At 35.7% G+C, this 13,246-nt stretch overlaps 1 protein-coding gene across 2 annotated transcripts; it reads left to right on the top strand.

Annotated features, from left to right (window-relative positions):
* Window positions 1-620: 620 nt before the first annotated feature.
* On the top strand, window positions 621-12,022 carry LOC129872053 (CSC1-like protein HYP1). 2 transcript variants are annotated; one of them, XM_055946904.1, is made up of 11 exons: window positions 621-797; window positions 1,586-1,998; window positions 3,600-3,752; window positions 4,677-4,740; window positions 4,827-5,036; window positions 5,842-6,030; window positions 6,607-6,905; window positions 7,012-7,288; window positions 8,611-8,886; window positions 9,894-10,127; window positions 11,622-12,022. In XM_055946904.1, exons 2-11 carry the CDS (start codon window positions 1,718-1,720, stop codon window positions 11,787-11,789), a joined length of 2,151 nt encoding a protein of 716 aa, XP_055802879.1. In that variant the 5' UTR covers window positions 621-797; window positions 1,586-1,717; the 3' UTR covers window positions 11,790-12,022. The 2 variants fall into 2 exon arrangements, with proteins under 2 accessions (XP_055802879.1, XP_055802878.1); XM_055946903.1 differs by having other exon boundaries at window positions 621-888.
* Window positions 12,023-13,246: the final 1,224 nt, after the last annotated feature.

Raw genomic sequence — 13,246 nt, 5'->3', positions numbered from 1 at the left:
TTCATATTTCGTTATTTCATAAAATGTACTAGCTAATTTTATTTATTTCATTCCGCATATCAAAATTCACGGAGAGTTGAATATTTTTTTACTATTATTCATTCTATTACATTTAGTACATTATTTACTAAATATAAAGTTTAAAAAAAAAAAATTATATCATACTGAATACAATTTTATTGTCTCCTGTATTTTTCTTTTATATGCGTGTGAGGAAGTAAATTACTTCTTTTCTTGTCAAATTATAACTTTTCGTCCACAGTATTTGATTTTACTACATAATACATAAATATATTCTATAATTTAGCTTTAACTAACATTTATGTTTTTTGACTTTGAATGTGAATAAGTAGATATTTAAACTTGTATAAACTCGAACAAAAATTGTCCTGCATATTAATTTTGTATTTTACATGATGTCCTACGTATATTATGCCACGTAAGTAAGACGTATATATCTACTTTATTTAATTTTATACAAATTGAAATAGCTAATTATGCACACATAAATATATCCAAAATTTTAAAAAATAAATATATATCAGTTAAAATTAGTTAAGTGACATATTCATAATATTATGCGTATTATTAATTTTTACTAATGAATATGATTCACTGTTCCCCTTATTTTCCAGTTTGGGGAAAGTATAGCATTGGCGGAAAGTTGGGTAAAGGATGAGGCTGGAGAAATGATAAAGCTGGAAATCAACCTCCAATCGTCGAAATAGCACCTGTAGTCTAGTTTACTTAAGCTCCACTGCAGCTCTTTTCGTCTTAGCTTGTTCCTCATACTGAAGGTTAGACCTTGGATCTTTCATTATCTTCTTCACTTCCTTCTTCATTTAGGGTTACGCACGGACCCTGCTTGCTCGTATCTTCTGTTAAAAGGTAATTAATTATCACCTAATACTATTATGTATGATGTTTGTGTTCTTTTGTTTTCAAATTAACGTGTATTTAGCATGTGTATTGTGTTTCAAGTCCACATCTACTCTAATTATCTCAATTAACAATAATAATTGAACAAGGAAGTGGAGGATTTCTTCCTATGAATAATCAGGATCATGTCCTCATTCGATGATTTACGATGGAAAATTGTAACTCCTGTCTAAGTAATTGGCTGCTCACTATATGCAATTTAGAAAAGGTACCAGAATTGACAGAGGAACAATGATTTCCAGAGGAAGGGGTGCAAGGAAGAAGAAAGCTTTTTATGTCTGTTTCCTTACTCTAGTTTCCTTCCTTATGTTCTGGAACTTCATAGCCCCTGTGATTGAATAAGTACCATCTACTTAAACTACCCATTGGTTAGCCTTTTAATTTAATTGCTGGACTTTTTGTTAAGAAGTCCCACATCGGTAGGTAGAGGGATGGGAAATTGATCTCCTTATATGGACTTGGACAAACCTCCCTCATGAGCTAGCTTTTGGGGTTGGGTTAGGCCCTGGTGCCATATCTTTACACTTTTAACTAGCTTTATTCAGGTTATTACATCTACAAGTTATATTTTAGTTGTATTCCAGTTGCTGCCTTGTTGTACTGATCTGTTAAGACACTTTTGAATTGAAATGTTGTTTGTTCATAGTTTTGCAGCCTATCTCGTACCTGCGATAAACTGCATTCACGAGTGTTTATTATCTGTGCCGTTGGTATTCCAGTGCTGTCGATTTGAAGACCTCATGCTGTAAGGAGACAGTTCAGTAAAAGGGTTTAAGGAATGATCCTCGCTGCACTTTTGACTTCTGTTGGAATCAATCTTGGCCTTTGTTTTCTGTTCTTCACTTTGTATTCTATATTGAGAAAGCAGCCAGGAAATGCTAAAGTTTATGCACCGCGCTTGGTTGCTGAGGGGAAATCTCAGCAAAGCAGTGATTTCAATTTGGAGAGACTTTTGCCATCTGCTGGTTGGGTAACAAGAGCATGGCGAGCCTCAGAAGAAGAGCTCTTATCCATCTCCGGCTTGGATGCTGTTGTTTTCATGCGCATATTTATATTCAGGTTACTTAAGCACTGTTTCACGATGAAGGCTTGACGAAAATAATATGTTTATTATAGCTTCTGTGCAGAACTTCACACGTTATGTTTATTTCCAGTGAGTGACATTAGCATTTTATATCCAGGATTTGCCTTTGATAGATTAATTGTTCAATGATAAAACCTGTCAGTTGTAAGAATAGGGAAGAAAACATACGAATGAAAGTTGGTGCAATACACCACTGATTTTGCTAGCTGAAAATGTTTGGTGTATTACTCTAAAGCTGACATATGGGTCTAAGATCACTGCCCATGTTATTCTTCCACCTCCCCCAAAAACGTTGAGGATGTCAAAGTGATCTTTTTGCCTTACCATTGTAGTTCTACGGTGCAGCATATGTTATAGCCAAAATTCTGCTGAGTTATTGGGAACTTATACTTGTTACTGAAGAGACTAGGTGTTGACTAGTATTGCTTGTGTTGTAGAGACAAGGTATTGACTAGTGTGAGAAATAACTGAGGAGATTAGGAAAATGCTTTACTTGATTGCTTTATGATTAATATGGAGTTGAAGATACACCTATTTATCAGTGTGAAATATACAATATATGTTCACCATGAGATAATATATATATAATATACCAACTTAGCACTTCTAACTCTACCTTCTAACGCTACCACTGGAAATTTTAACACGCCCTTCAAACTTGAGGTGGGGTAACCAACTTGAGTTTGCTTACTATGGGAACATGGGAGCAAGTAGTCAACAGAAAGTTGCCTGATTACTATTGTCGAAACAATTGCCAGAAAATTAGCTGAAAAAGTTGTTCGTTAGAATCTGGCCTAGAAAAATTGATATGAAGTGGATAGAGTACTTGACAAAATAAGTCGTCCCATTGGATGTCATTGAATTAGGTATTTTGTTGACTGAACAATCATAAAAAATTGGGCATTGAATTAGGTATTTTGTTGACTGAACAATCATAGAAAATTGGGTGTAGCTCTGGTAAGTTTACCGATAAAGGAGCATAGCTGCCGGAAAGGTTACTAAAAATGAAAAAAAGCAGTAGCCATGAAGAGAATTTTTTTTTTTGCTGGCTGGTGACAACCTTTCCGATAATGGGAGCATATTTGCTGGAGAGGTTAACTAAAATGAAAGCAGTAAACTATGAAAAGTAAAAAAGATATTTGGCTGGTAGGCGGCCTGGCATAAAGCCTCCTCTGGTAAGCCGAACACTACTTAAATTTCCACTAAGTTCATAGATGCTTTCATTGCCCTGTGAGAAATAAGAGATAATCAGCAGAATCTATGACTTGACTAATTTGGTAAGAAGATGCATCTATTTAAAGATGATATTTTTTTAAAATATCAGGCACTATCAAACTTGATAAATTGACACTTCTAACACCTTATTTTGAAGATAATAAATAAACAACAACTCTACACCTCTAACATTGTAAAACTAACTTCAAACTATAATTTCAAAGGGAGTTAACGTTGAAGCAGTTTTCAGTATTCATTCAAAATCAGAACTCTGAATTTTGTACCTTAATCTGGATCCTTACTTTTCTTTATTGTTCATGTTCATTGTCTTAAGCTAATCTGGTTTCCCATATCTCAACAGTGCTAGAGTTTTTACCTTTGCTGTCATTGTGGGGGTTTTCATTCTTCTGCCTATCAATTGCATGGGGAAACAACTAAGTCTTGATTTTTTGGACTTGCCCAACAAGTCTCTGGAATCATTCACTATCTCAAATGTTAACGATGGATCAAACAGGTAAACTGAAGACCTTCCACTTTAAAATTTATTCAACTATGATGTCAATAGAGTTTTTCTCACTACAAGAATCTATACGTGGTGAAAATTACAATTGACCTTTGGCAATATAATTGGATCACATTCTTGTCTCCATGAAACTGAAATTGTCTACCGGTCTTAGTCTCTCTTTTTTGGTGAAGCTATAGATTCTTTTGGTAACAAAGTGTCTATATCGGGATCTCAGATTAAAAAGATGTTCTTTGATATTATACTGCTCAAATAGTGGTGTGGCGGACTCCAGTCTTTGGGATCCTTGAAGTATAAGCTCTCAACAAGAAACACTTTGTTATCATTCCAACAATGGAAATTAAATCAAGAACAACTATGCAAAAGCCTCATATACCTTTTCTTTGATATGTGCGTATAATTCAATATATCTTTGACTAGAATTTATGGTAGCCTTGATACTTGTGCATATAGTTTTATTTTTCAATTTGGATGTCTTCTACAACTTGTGTATTGTCTTGTTAAATCGTATTTTATCAACCGTTGGGTTTTTTCTTGGTCATAAGAAATATCTTTCTCATTCAGCTCTGCTCATGATAGCAGATTGGATGTAATAAATCATATGCATCCTAAAGTTTCTCATCCAGTCACTAGTTAGCCCAGACACTAGAAACTATATGATATATGTCTGCAGAATGTTCAAAGTGGGTCCCTTAAAGAAGAACATTGTTGTCAAAGTGTTCAGTAACAGCTCCACACCTAAGATTCTGCATCTTATACAACAACGTCGTTATGGTGTCAATGTCTTGAACTAGTTGTATCTATAATCATTTACCAATGAAACTTGAAAAAGGATCATGTAATGAATTGGCAAAATATGTTGATATTGGTAGTTGGCACTAAAATCTGAGACAGTTATTTGTTTTGTCTTTCAAGGTTGTGGATCCATTTCTCTGCTGTTTATATCTTCACGGCAGTTGTTTGCTATCTTCTTTACTTTGTAAGTGATTTGACACATATTTTCTTTTGTTCCTTGTTCATCCTTACTAAACTTCAACTTACAATGAGATACCACCTTATTTCCAGGAGTATGACTATATTTCATCAAAGAGAGTTTCTTACTTTTATTCATCAAAACCTCATCCACATCAGTTTACCATTTTAGTCCGAAGTATTCCAGCTTCATCAGGAAGAAGTTACAGTGAAACAGTTGAAAGTTTTTTTTCAGAGTATTATCCTGCTACATATCTTTCACACTGGGTTGTCCGGCGAGCAAGCAAACTCCAAGGCCTCATTGTAAGAATGATAGCCGCGTAAACTCAATTCATTAACTTCAGTTATGATTGAATGTTTCTTGTGTACCATTTTTCATCATTTGTTAGTGATGTTTTTCTGTTTTTGAGTGGACATATTTCTTTTATTATTCCCTTTGTTAAGTAGAAGTCGGTGTGTGCTTGTACCCTCTTATTCTTTTTACGTGTTAATATTTTCCAATAAAGTTTCCCAGTCAATGCTCTTTTTTAGATAGGTCAATGCCAATTGAATCTACATGCTAAGTGGACCCTCCTTTTCCTTTTTAAGGCTACTCAATTGCTGAAGTTGCTTCGAAATTTCTTTTTTCAGATAAAGAGCTGAAGTTGCTTCACTATACATTTATCTAATAAAACATGGTAGAATGTGATTCATGATACAGTGGAAACACATTGGTGAATGAGATGTTCCCATCTATTATCAAGCCCTATATTCCTCAAAATAAAGTTCGTCCCAGTTCCCGGATTTAATATCCTCATGTTGCCCACCACATTCTGTTGTATTTTTCAGGTCCATATTGTTATGCATTTTCTAATATTGCCCAGGATGAAATCTTTCAACATGCAAGAAAATGAAGTAATGTAAATGTAGATTGCAATATTGAAAGTGAAGGAATTACAAGAACAATAATTTAAATTCTCTGACAGTTTGATCTGTCGTTGTATAATATTTTTTCTGTGAAGGCGAGTCTTTCACAATAGTGGTGCAAGCGGAGTTATAATTTGGATGCCAGAACGTGTTGACCGGTTTATTGTTTTGCTGTGGCGGTCTGTGCCATTCATTTGTGCAGAAAAATTCTGATAGGTTGTACAGAAGGCTTGTGAACTTGAAATCAGCAAACCATGATCGAGAAAGGTTCAGGCGTGCTGGTTTCATGGGCCTTTTTGGACAGAGAGTTGATCTACTTGATCACTATGAAAAGAAGCTGGAAGATATAGAAGACAATGTAAGGGCCGAACAATCTTCAACTCTGGGAAAGGTAATCATCAGGGTTTACATATTCTGATTGTGTATGCATGATGCATGTTTCACAATACAGAATTTGTATCTGGACATGGCTAACACTCGTCTTTTTAGTACTTACTTTCTGTCAACATGGACAAGTCTACTCTACTTGATGTGTATATAGTTATCAATACATTAAATATTAGGGTCTTAAGTGCAGCTGGTCATAGATGCATTTGAGAAACAAGCTTAACCAAGTCATGTAATTAAACTATGTGATTTATCTAAAAAATGAATTTGCTAATTCCTGAAAGCATTGGGAACTAAATAACTGCTGAAGAATTTTGGATATAAAATGTGGCAGAACTGAAAAAAGAATGCATGTGAAGCCATTCTACCACCACCACCATGTTATTGCTTACCTCACGTATATGTTGCAATTAAGAGCCCTAGGTAAAGTAAAGAAGAAAATTAGTTTCTAAGATGCTATTTTTATTTTCTTGGTCACTAAAATGTTAGATTTCATGCTCATCTATTTCCTATCTTTCTTAAGGCAGGCTTCATGAATGTCTGATTGACTTCAATTAATTATACATATCCTATATAACAGGAGGTAGGAGCTGCCTTTGTATCTTTCAGGACACGTTTTGCCGCAGCTTCAGCTATACACATTCAGCAAGGTGTAAATCCTACACAATGGGTCACTGAGCCAGCTCCTGATCCAGAGGATGTGTATTGGCCTTTCTTTTCAGCATCATTTCTAAAGAGATGGATTAGCAACCTGGTGGTCGTTGTGGCATGCGTCGTCCTTACATTGCTATTTCTTATACCCGTTTTAATAGTTCAAGGGCTTACACATCTTGAACAGTTGGAGATCTGGTTTCCCTTTTTGAAAGGCTTGCTTAGAATGTAAGTGGTAAAACTGAAAACTTTGGGAACTTTCTGCTTAATGAGCATGTTTTTGTACTTTCTGATGTCTTTGCATGGTGGTAAAATAAGTTAATGTGCCTTGCAGAGCATTTGTTAGCCAAGTGATTACCGGATATCTTCCTAGTCTTGTACTTCAGCTGTTTCTCTATGTTGTGCCATCCATAATGATTATGTTCTCATCCATACAAGGGTACATTGCTATGAACCAGATAGAGAAAAGTGCATGCATCAAAGTACTTTGGTTTACTATATGGAACATTTTCTTTGCTAATGTGCTCTCTGGAACAGCTCTCTATCGAGTTGAAATTTTTCTTGAGCCCAAAAATATTCCTGCCGTATTAGCTGTAGCAGTTCCAGGACAGGTGAGTGTGGTTCAGTTATCATTATGCCAATCATCTTCTTGAAACGGAAGAAGTTTGATCCTTAAATATGTTTTAGAAGTTTTGAATATCAACTGTAGCTCAATCTATTGCTTTTGGATAAATTGTTATCAACGTTTGAGTGAAAAATGAAAAGGAGCCTTTTGGGACACACAAGCTACATTGCGCAAGCAAACGTTATGAAGAAATGATTTCATCACTTATTTTTTCAATTAAGACTACCATGTAATTGCTTGTTTCAAATGTCTTTTTTTTATGACAAGGGAAACCCGCAGTCGCTACCCTTTGAGTGCATACAGGGTAAAACCCCAGCTCCTATGTAGTAGCTCGCAAACCACACATGAGAGGTAACCAGCACTAGGCAAGCTTGGTGTGATGAGCTCGACCCAGAAGGCAAATCCCTTGCTTTCGCTGGCAAGGGGTTTCGTTCTTGAGACCTCCAACATGGAAGTCCTAAACCCAAACCACTAAGCCACCCCGAAGGGACTACTTTTTGCAAATGTCTTTGCAGCACAGATTAGGGTACATTGGCCAAAACATATATTTTCCTGCGATATATAACGTTAAAGTCTAATTCTTTGATTAGGATTCTAAGTAAGAGAATAAGATTTAACCATTTGGATTTTTGGACAATAACTGAAATAATCTTGAACGCATGTTTTCAGAACTCTTGGGGTTAGTAATGATCTCTGCAGCTGCTGTTACAGAAGGATAATTTAGCTGACAACCTAATAGACGAGGACCAGAAATGGTAAAATGATAGTTGAAGACTAAAGTGAATAGGCGCTCCACTCTCGTGGAAATATTCTGGCAAAAATCTCTCTTAACAACAAAGCAAACTGTTATTTTAAGCATTTTCCTACCAAATTCATGAGAAAGTTCATTTTTCGTCAAATTAGTTCATTTTTTATTGGGACAGATGGTTACTATTAGGAACTGAACATGTTGGTAGGATAGCTTAATGTTACCTCTTTTAGCATTTCGCATGGATCTATATCTATGACTTTGGCTTTGTCAAAAGAAATAAAAAAATAAAAAATCGACGGTTTTATGTGATTAGTTCAGTCACTAGAATCATAATAAGTTTTTAAATGAAATGTTGTAGAACGCGATCGGAAGGCAGAAATTTCTGACATCTAGCTTTTATGCGGAATATGGATCTGATATGCCTGTTTTAGTACTGTTTGTTATACTGAATAACACTAATGAGAAAGATGACAAAGTTCAAATGTTTGATTGATACATACTTATTGAATAATCAACAGTTACTACTAGAGAACACTGAGTTCCTGTTCTTCTTGCAGGCAACTTTCTTTATTGCCTATGTGGTTACATCTGGATGGACCAGCACTTCCTCAGAACTTTTTCGGCTGTCAACCCTCACTTTCAATTTTATAAAGAGAAATATTTGTAGGATACTTGATGATGAGTTTGAGGTCCCTTCCGTTCCTTACCACAGTGAGATTCCCAGGATTCTTTTGTTCGGCCTCCTTGGTATAACGTACTTCTTCCTTGCTCCCCTAATTCTGCCATTCCTCTTGGTTTACTACTGTCTGGGGTATCTCATCTACCGGAACCAGGTTGGTTGCACATTTTTCTTCTGCTTCTTTGGGATACATGAAAATGATGAATTCTATATTTGGGACCCTGCTAATGCGGGGTGCTTTGTGCTCCGGGATGCCTTTTTTTCTGTTTTCTTTTCTATATTCTGGGAACTGGGAATATTAAAAAGAGAATGAATTTCTGAAATTTTCAGAATATTCCTCTTGCAACATGCCATGTTATGTCGTTTTCTCAGACTTGATGCATTAGTTTTCCTACAAGGTCTAAGCATATTATTTTCAGCTTTTGATTTTCTTTTGAATCTCCATACACCTCATTTTGTGCTTTGTTGAGTTCATTGCTAGTTTTTTCCTTCTTTTCAATTTAAACACACTGAAGGCGGTGAGACTTCAATTCAGGACTTCTACCTTCTCTGTTACCATGTTAAATCATATGACTCCTCATCTAAAGGTTTTAGTTGTTAAAGAGGACATGCTTATTTATTTCTATTAGGTGCGACTATATTAATATGGTCAATGAAGAACTCCGTAAGACCTACTTTTAGGGTGTTGTAAATCACGGCAAATCATGATTAGGAGTCACTTAGTATGTATTAAAGAGTGGAGCTGGTTCCTTGACTTTTTAGGACCTCAGAGTTCTTTGTTTTAATATCTTTGATCCAAGTTGACTGCGTTAAAAGTATATTTTTATTTGTCTTATATTTGGTTATTCTTAGTATAATGCAGACTTAGCTAAAGATAGGCATAATGGAAGAAAAGGATCCATATATGTAATATTAACTAGTTGGGAATAAGTTTTGAGCATTGTTAGTGCGTTGTATTTGAACCTATTGCTTTTTAGGGGTGATCAGTGAGGATTCATAGTGAGGATTCATATAGCTGAATTTATTTGCTCGGGACTGAAGCATAGTTGTTGACTTGCTGTTGGTGTTGTTATTTTTGGCTGTTGGAGAGATCTTTGTGAAATATCAAAACTCTGTCGGCTTACTCTGGCGTTGATCATGTTTTATTAATTTTTTGAGCAGCTGCTGAATGTATATGCACCCAAGTATGAGACTGGTGGAAAGTTGTGGCCTATAGTACATGATTCCATGATCTTCTCCTTGATACTGATGCATGTAATAGCCATTGGAATATTTGGGCTAAAGAATCTTCCTCTGGCTTCAAGCTTAACAGTTCCTCTTCCAATCCTTACTCTTGTGTTCAACAGCTATTGTAGGAGACGCTTCCTACCTATGTTCAAGTCTTATTCTGTCGAGGTACATCTGCCTAGTTCTTTACTTGTTTTGTAGCTTGTGGTTTATATAGCCTGAATTCTTAATTTTTCCCTCTGTGGATCCTACTAGTTTTGAAGTAAGTAACTACTGCGGAAGTTGTTTCTTTTCTTTTGGCCATTGCTGATATGGTAGTCCAGTTGGTGTTCTTGGATAATTCAATTGACTTGACAAACTTTTTGATTTGACAATTGCCCTATTTGGTAACTTTGTGAACTAGTTATGTTTTGCTGATGTATAGTGGTACTAAAAGAAACTAATGGCACTTAATCTGGTAAGTTATTGATTCTTAACCATAATCTACTTTTTTAATTTTGTTAGATTTATCACATCTTTCTTAACAAGCCCTCAAGCTTCTTTTGCGAGGAAGTTGCCCGATATACCTGGAAGTCCAAAAGCTGTCGTAGAGAATGCTATATAATATAGGTCTATGAGAAGCTCTTTTAAATATTGCAAGAGAAATGGCCCATGGAAAGAATGGAAGGTGCCGACAAACTTACTAAGTATTTTAGGTTCCAGCTAGCTTTTCATAGAAATACAGAAAACATATTGCCACTTCCTACTTTTTCTCTTTTTGATGACTGAGAAATCCCTGAGGGACACTGGTGCACGACTCGAAACTTGGTCGATAATGGGCCCGCCCCTCTAATCTTCTCCACTTAAATACCAAGTTTTGTCTGTGGAAGGGTGCGAACCCATGACATGCCTAACCCACACATCACAAACTGCGCTCTTACCATTAGACCAAAGCCTGGGAGGGGGGGCTCACCCACTTCCTACAATTTGGTTTGATGGGTTTGGTCCATAGCTCCACAGAGTATGATAGAGTTCACTCTATAAGATAATTCAGGAAACCCCTCTGAGCATAGCTCTCATGCAATTCTTGTGGAATTTTGAGAAGCATTTAAGCATAGTAGTTATAGAAGTGCTTACCATCTGTTGTCTGATACTGTGATCTGGTGTCAGCAAAATATGTGCAGCAATTTAGAACATAGTTACTGATTGCTGCACTTAATGAAGGGTGGTATCTCTTGCATCTGGTGACTAGGTTAACAACGCATACTACTTGTGAACAATCTAATGTACATTATTTAATGACTGTCAGAGTGACTTGACTGTTTATTTTAATGCAAAGCCTACGGATAAGCCTGCAAAGTCAAGGAGGATTAGTTGGGATTACTGTGCTTGGCTAGTAAGTCATTGTAACTTTAACACTCAATAGGTGATGTTCTTGCATAGAGCATGGTTGTATGATGGGACAATTGCATAATCTAGATTATGAATATTATCACATATTTTAGATTCCATATACGTTGCTGTAGAACCTGAGATATTTATGAAAATGAAAATGAAAATGATTACTTGCTCTTTTCATTGAGCAGTCTTGTCAATTCTTAAAGTTCTATAGGCTCCTTATTTGAGTTGTCGTTTCCTAACGTGTATAGTGATTGTTTTTCTGCCTTTCCATGAACGCTACAGAGTTTGCTAAAAAAGGATAAAGAGGAGCAAAATGATCCTACAATAGCAAGTTTTCATGAGAGATTAACCACAGCTTATCAAGATCCAGCATTGCTGCATGTCGGATATTCTGGAAATAGTGCAAGTATCAGTGCCCCCCTTCTTAGTACTACTGAAATTGATGCTTAGGATGTAATGGAGCAATTACTTGCTGTTACACTTTTTGTTGGCGAACATGTGAATTTTACAGGTTTGTAAGACGATCTAGTTATGGGATTCACCAGTATGTAGTTTTGAGTTCAATGTGCTACTCTGTATAACGCCAGCTTTTTAGTTCAGTGCTTTGGATGACACCACTTTCTAGTTGACACTGTGCTGTATGTTACCTTGAAATCATAATGGTGCAACTAATTTTTATTTCACATGCGTATGTTCCTTTCATTTTTTTAAATTACCAAAAGTAAATGACTTATCATCAACTTGTGGTCTCACCACAACCTACTGCACCATGCTACCTCTTTCTAGCGCAGGTACTAGTACTTGGCGCAAGGCTTGGGCAGATTTGAAAAAGTCACCTAGTGTTTTTAGTCAATGTTGATTTGAACCTTGATTTTCATGGTTTTCACCTGTTTCATTGATGACTAAGTGACACCCCATTGCTAAAACCACTACTTGGTGCAAATCAGACTTTATGTCTGCACAAAAATTTCCCCTTTTGTTGGTGCTTTCATAGCTACATTGGTATACTTTGAAGTCGTCTGAATTAGAAACAAGCGCTAATAAAACCATTTACTCCAAAAATGTAGTATGGTAGAATCACATCATATCTAAATTTGTTGATAATAACCTAATGAGTATCCTGGATAGGCAGAGGTATATTTTTTACAATCAAAAGACTTGATCAAGATTCTGCATACCAGATAGTCCACAACTAACTGTAAAGACCTGATCCTTTTGAAATGTTCAAGTCCGGTTTTTATTTTAGAAAAGGCCAAATTTGTATCACCCCCAAAGCTCCACTTGAGATACTTTGGATTGGTCCATTATTTGCAGTTGAAATCCAAATAGTTGCATTAAAGATATTCATCTGTGTACATGACGTCTCCATTTGTGTGTGATAACTTTTTGGCTTTCAGTTTTTAATGCCTTCTCGTTGGAATCATATCAGTCCCTTTCTGATCTTGCCAAGGAGACTTGACGGTATACATTAGCCATGTAGGTAGGAGTTGAAAGAATTAATCACAATTAATGACCTATTATACAGCAAGTTACATCACAAGTACAAAAAAAGTTGTTGATCGTTTTGGAACTTCCATGTGGAGGATTTGGAGTGGCCGTTGACATTTCTTTTCTTTTCTTGATTTTGTTGAAAAAATCAGCTACTCCCTCTTCTCTTTTTACTTATCAAATTTTGATTTGACACACTTATTAAGAAAACAATGATTGATATAGTGAGTTATCATTTTATCCCTATTAATTGATATAGTCTTAAACATATTTACTCACTACATTTTTCAAAGACAATAATTCTATATTAATAAATTAAGGGTATAATAGGAAGAAAAAAATGGTCCTTCCTTAATTTGCCAAAAATGACAAATAAAAAAGAAAATCAAATTAGGTAGTATTTGAAAAGTAAATAGGGA

This window comes from Solanum dulcamara, chromosome 11 (genome assembly GCF_947179165.1).
Source record: "Solanum dulcamara chromosome 11, daSolDulc1.2, whole genome shotgun sequence".
In the NCBI taxonomy this organism is placed as follows: domain Eukaryota; kingdom Viridiplantae; phylum Streptophyta; class Magnoliopsida; order Solanales; family Solanaceae; genus Solanum; species Solanum dulcamara.
Note: the sequence above shows the minus strand (reverse complement) of the source record. Positions and strands in the feature narration are given on the sequence as shown.

Excerpts from the sequence above, each read along its gene's own strand:
- LOC129872053 (XM_055946904.1), top strand. The coding sequence starts at position 1,718 with ATGATCCTCGCTGCACTTTTGACTTCTGTTGGAATCAATCTTGGCCTT. Across the intron at positions 1,999-3,599 it reads ATGCGCATATTTATATTCAG|TGCTAGAGTTTTTACCTTTG; the intron begins GTTACTTAAGCA and ends ATATCTCAACAG. Across the intron at positions 4,741-4,826 it reads TTTGCTATCTTCTTTACTTT|GAGTATGACTATATTTCATC; the intron begins GTAAGTGATTTG and ends CCTTATTTCCAG.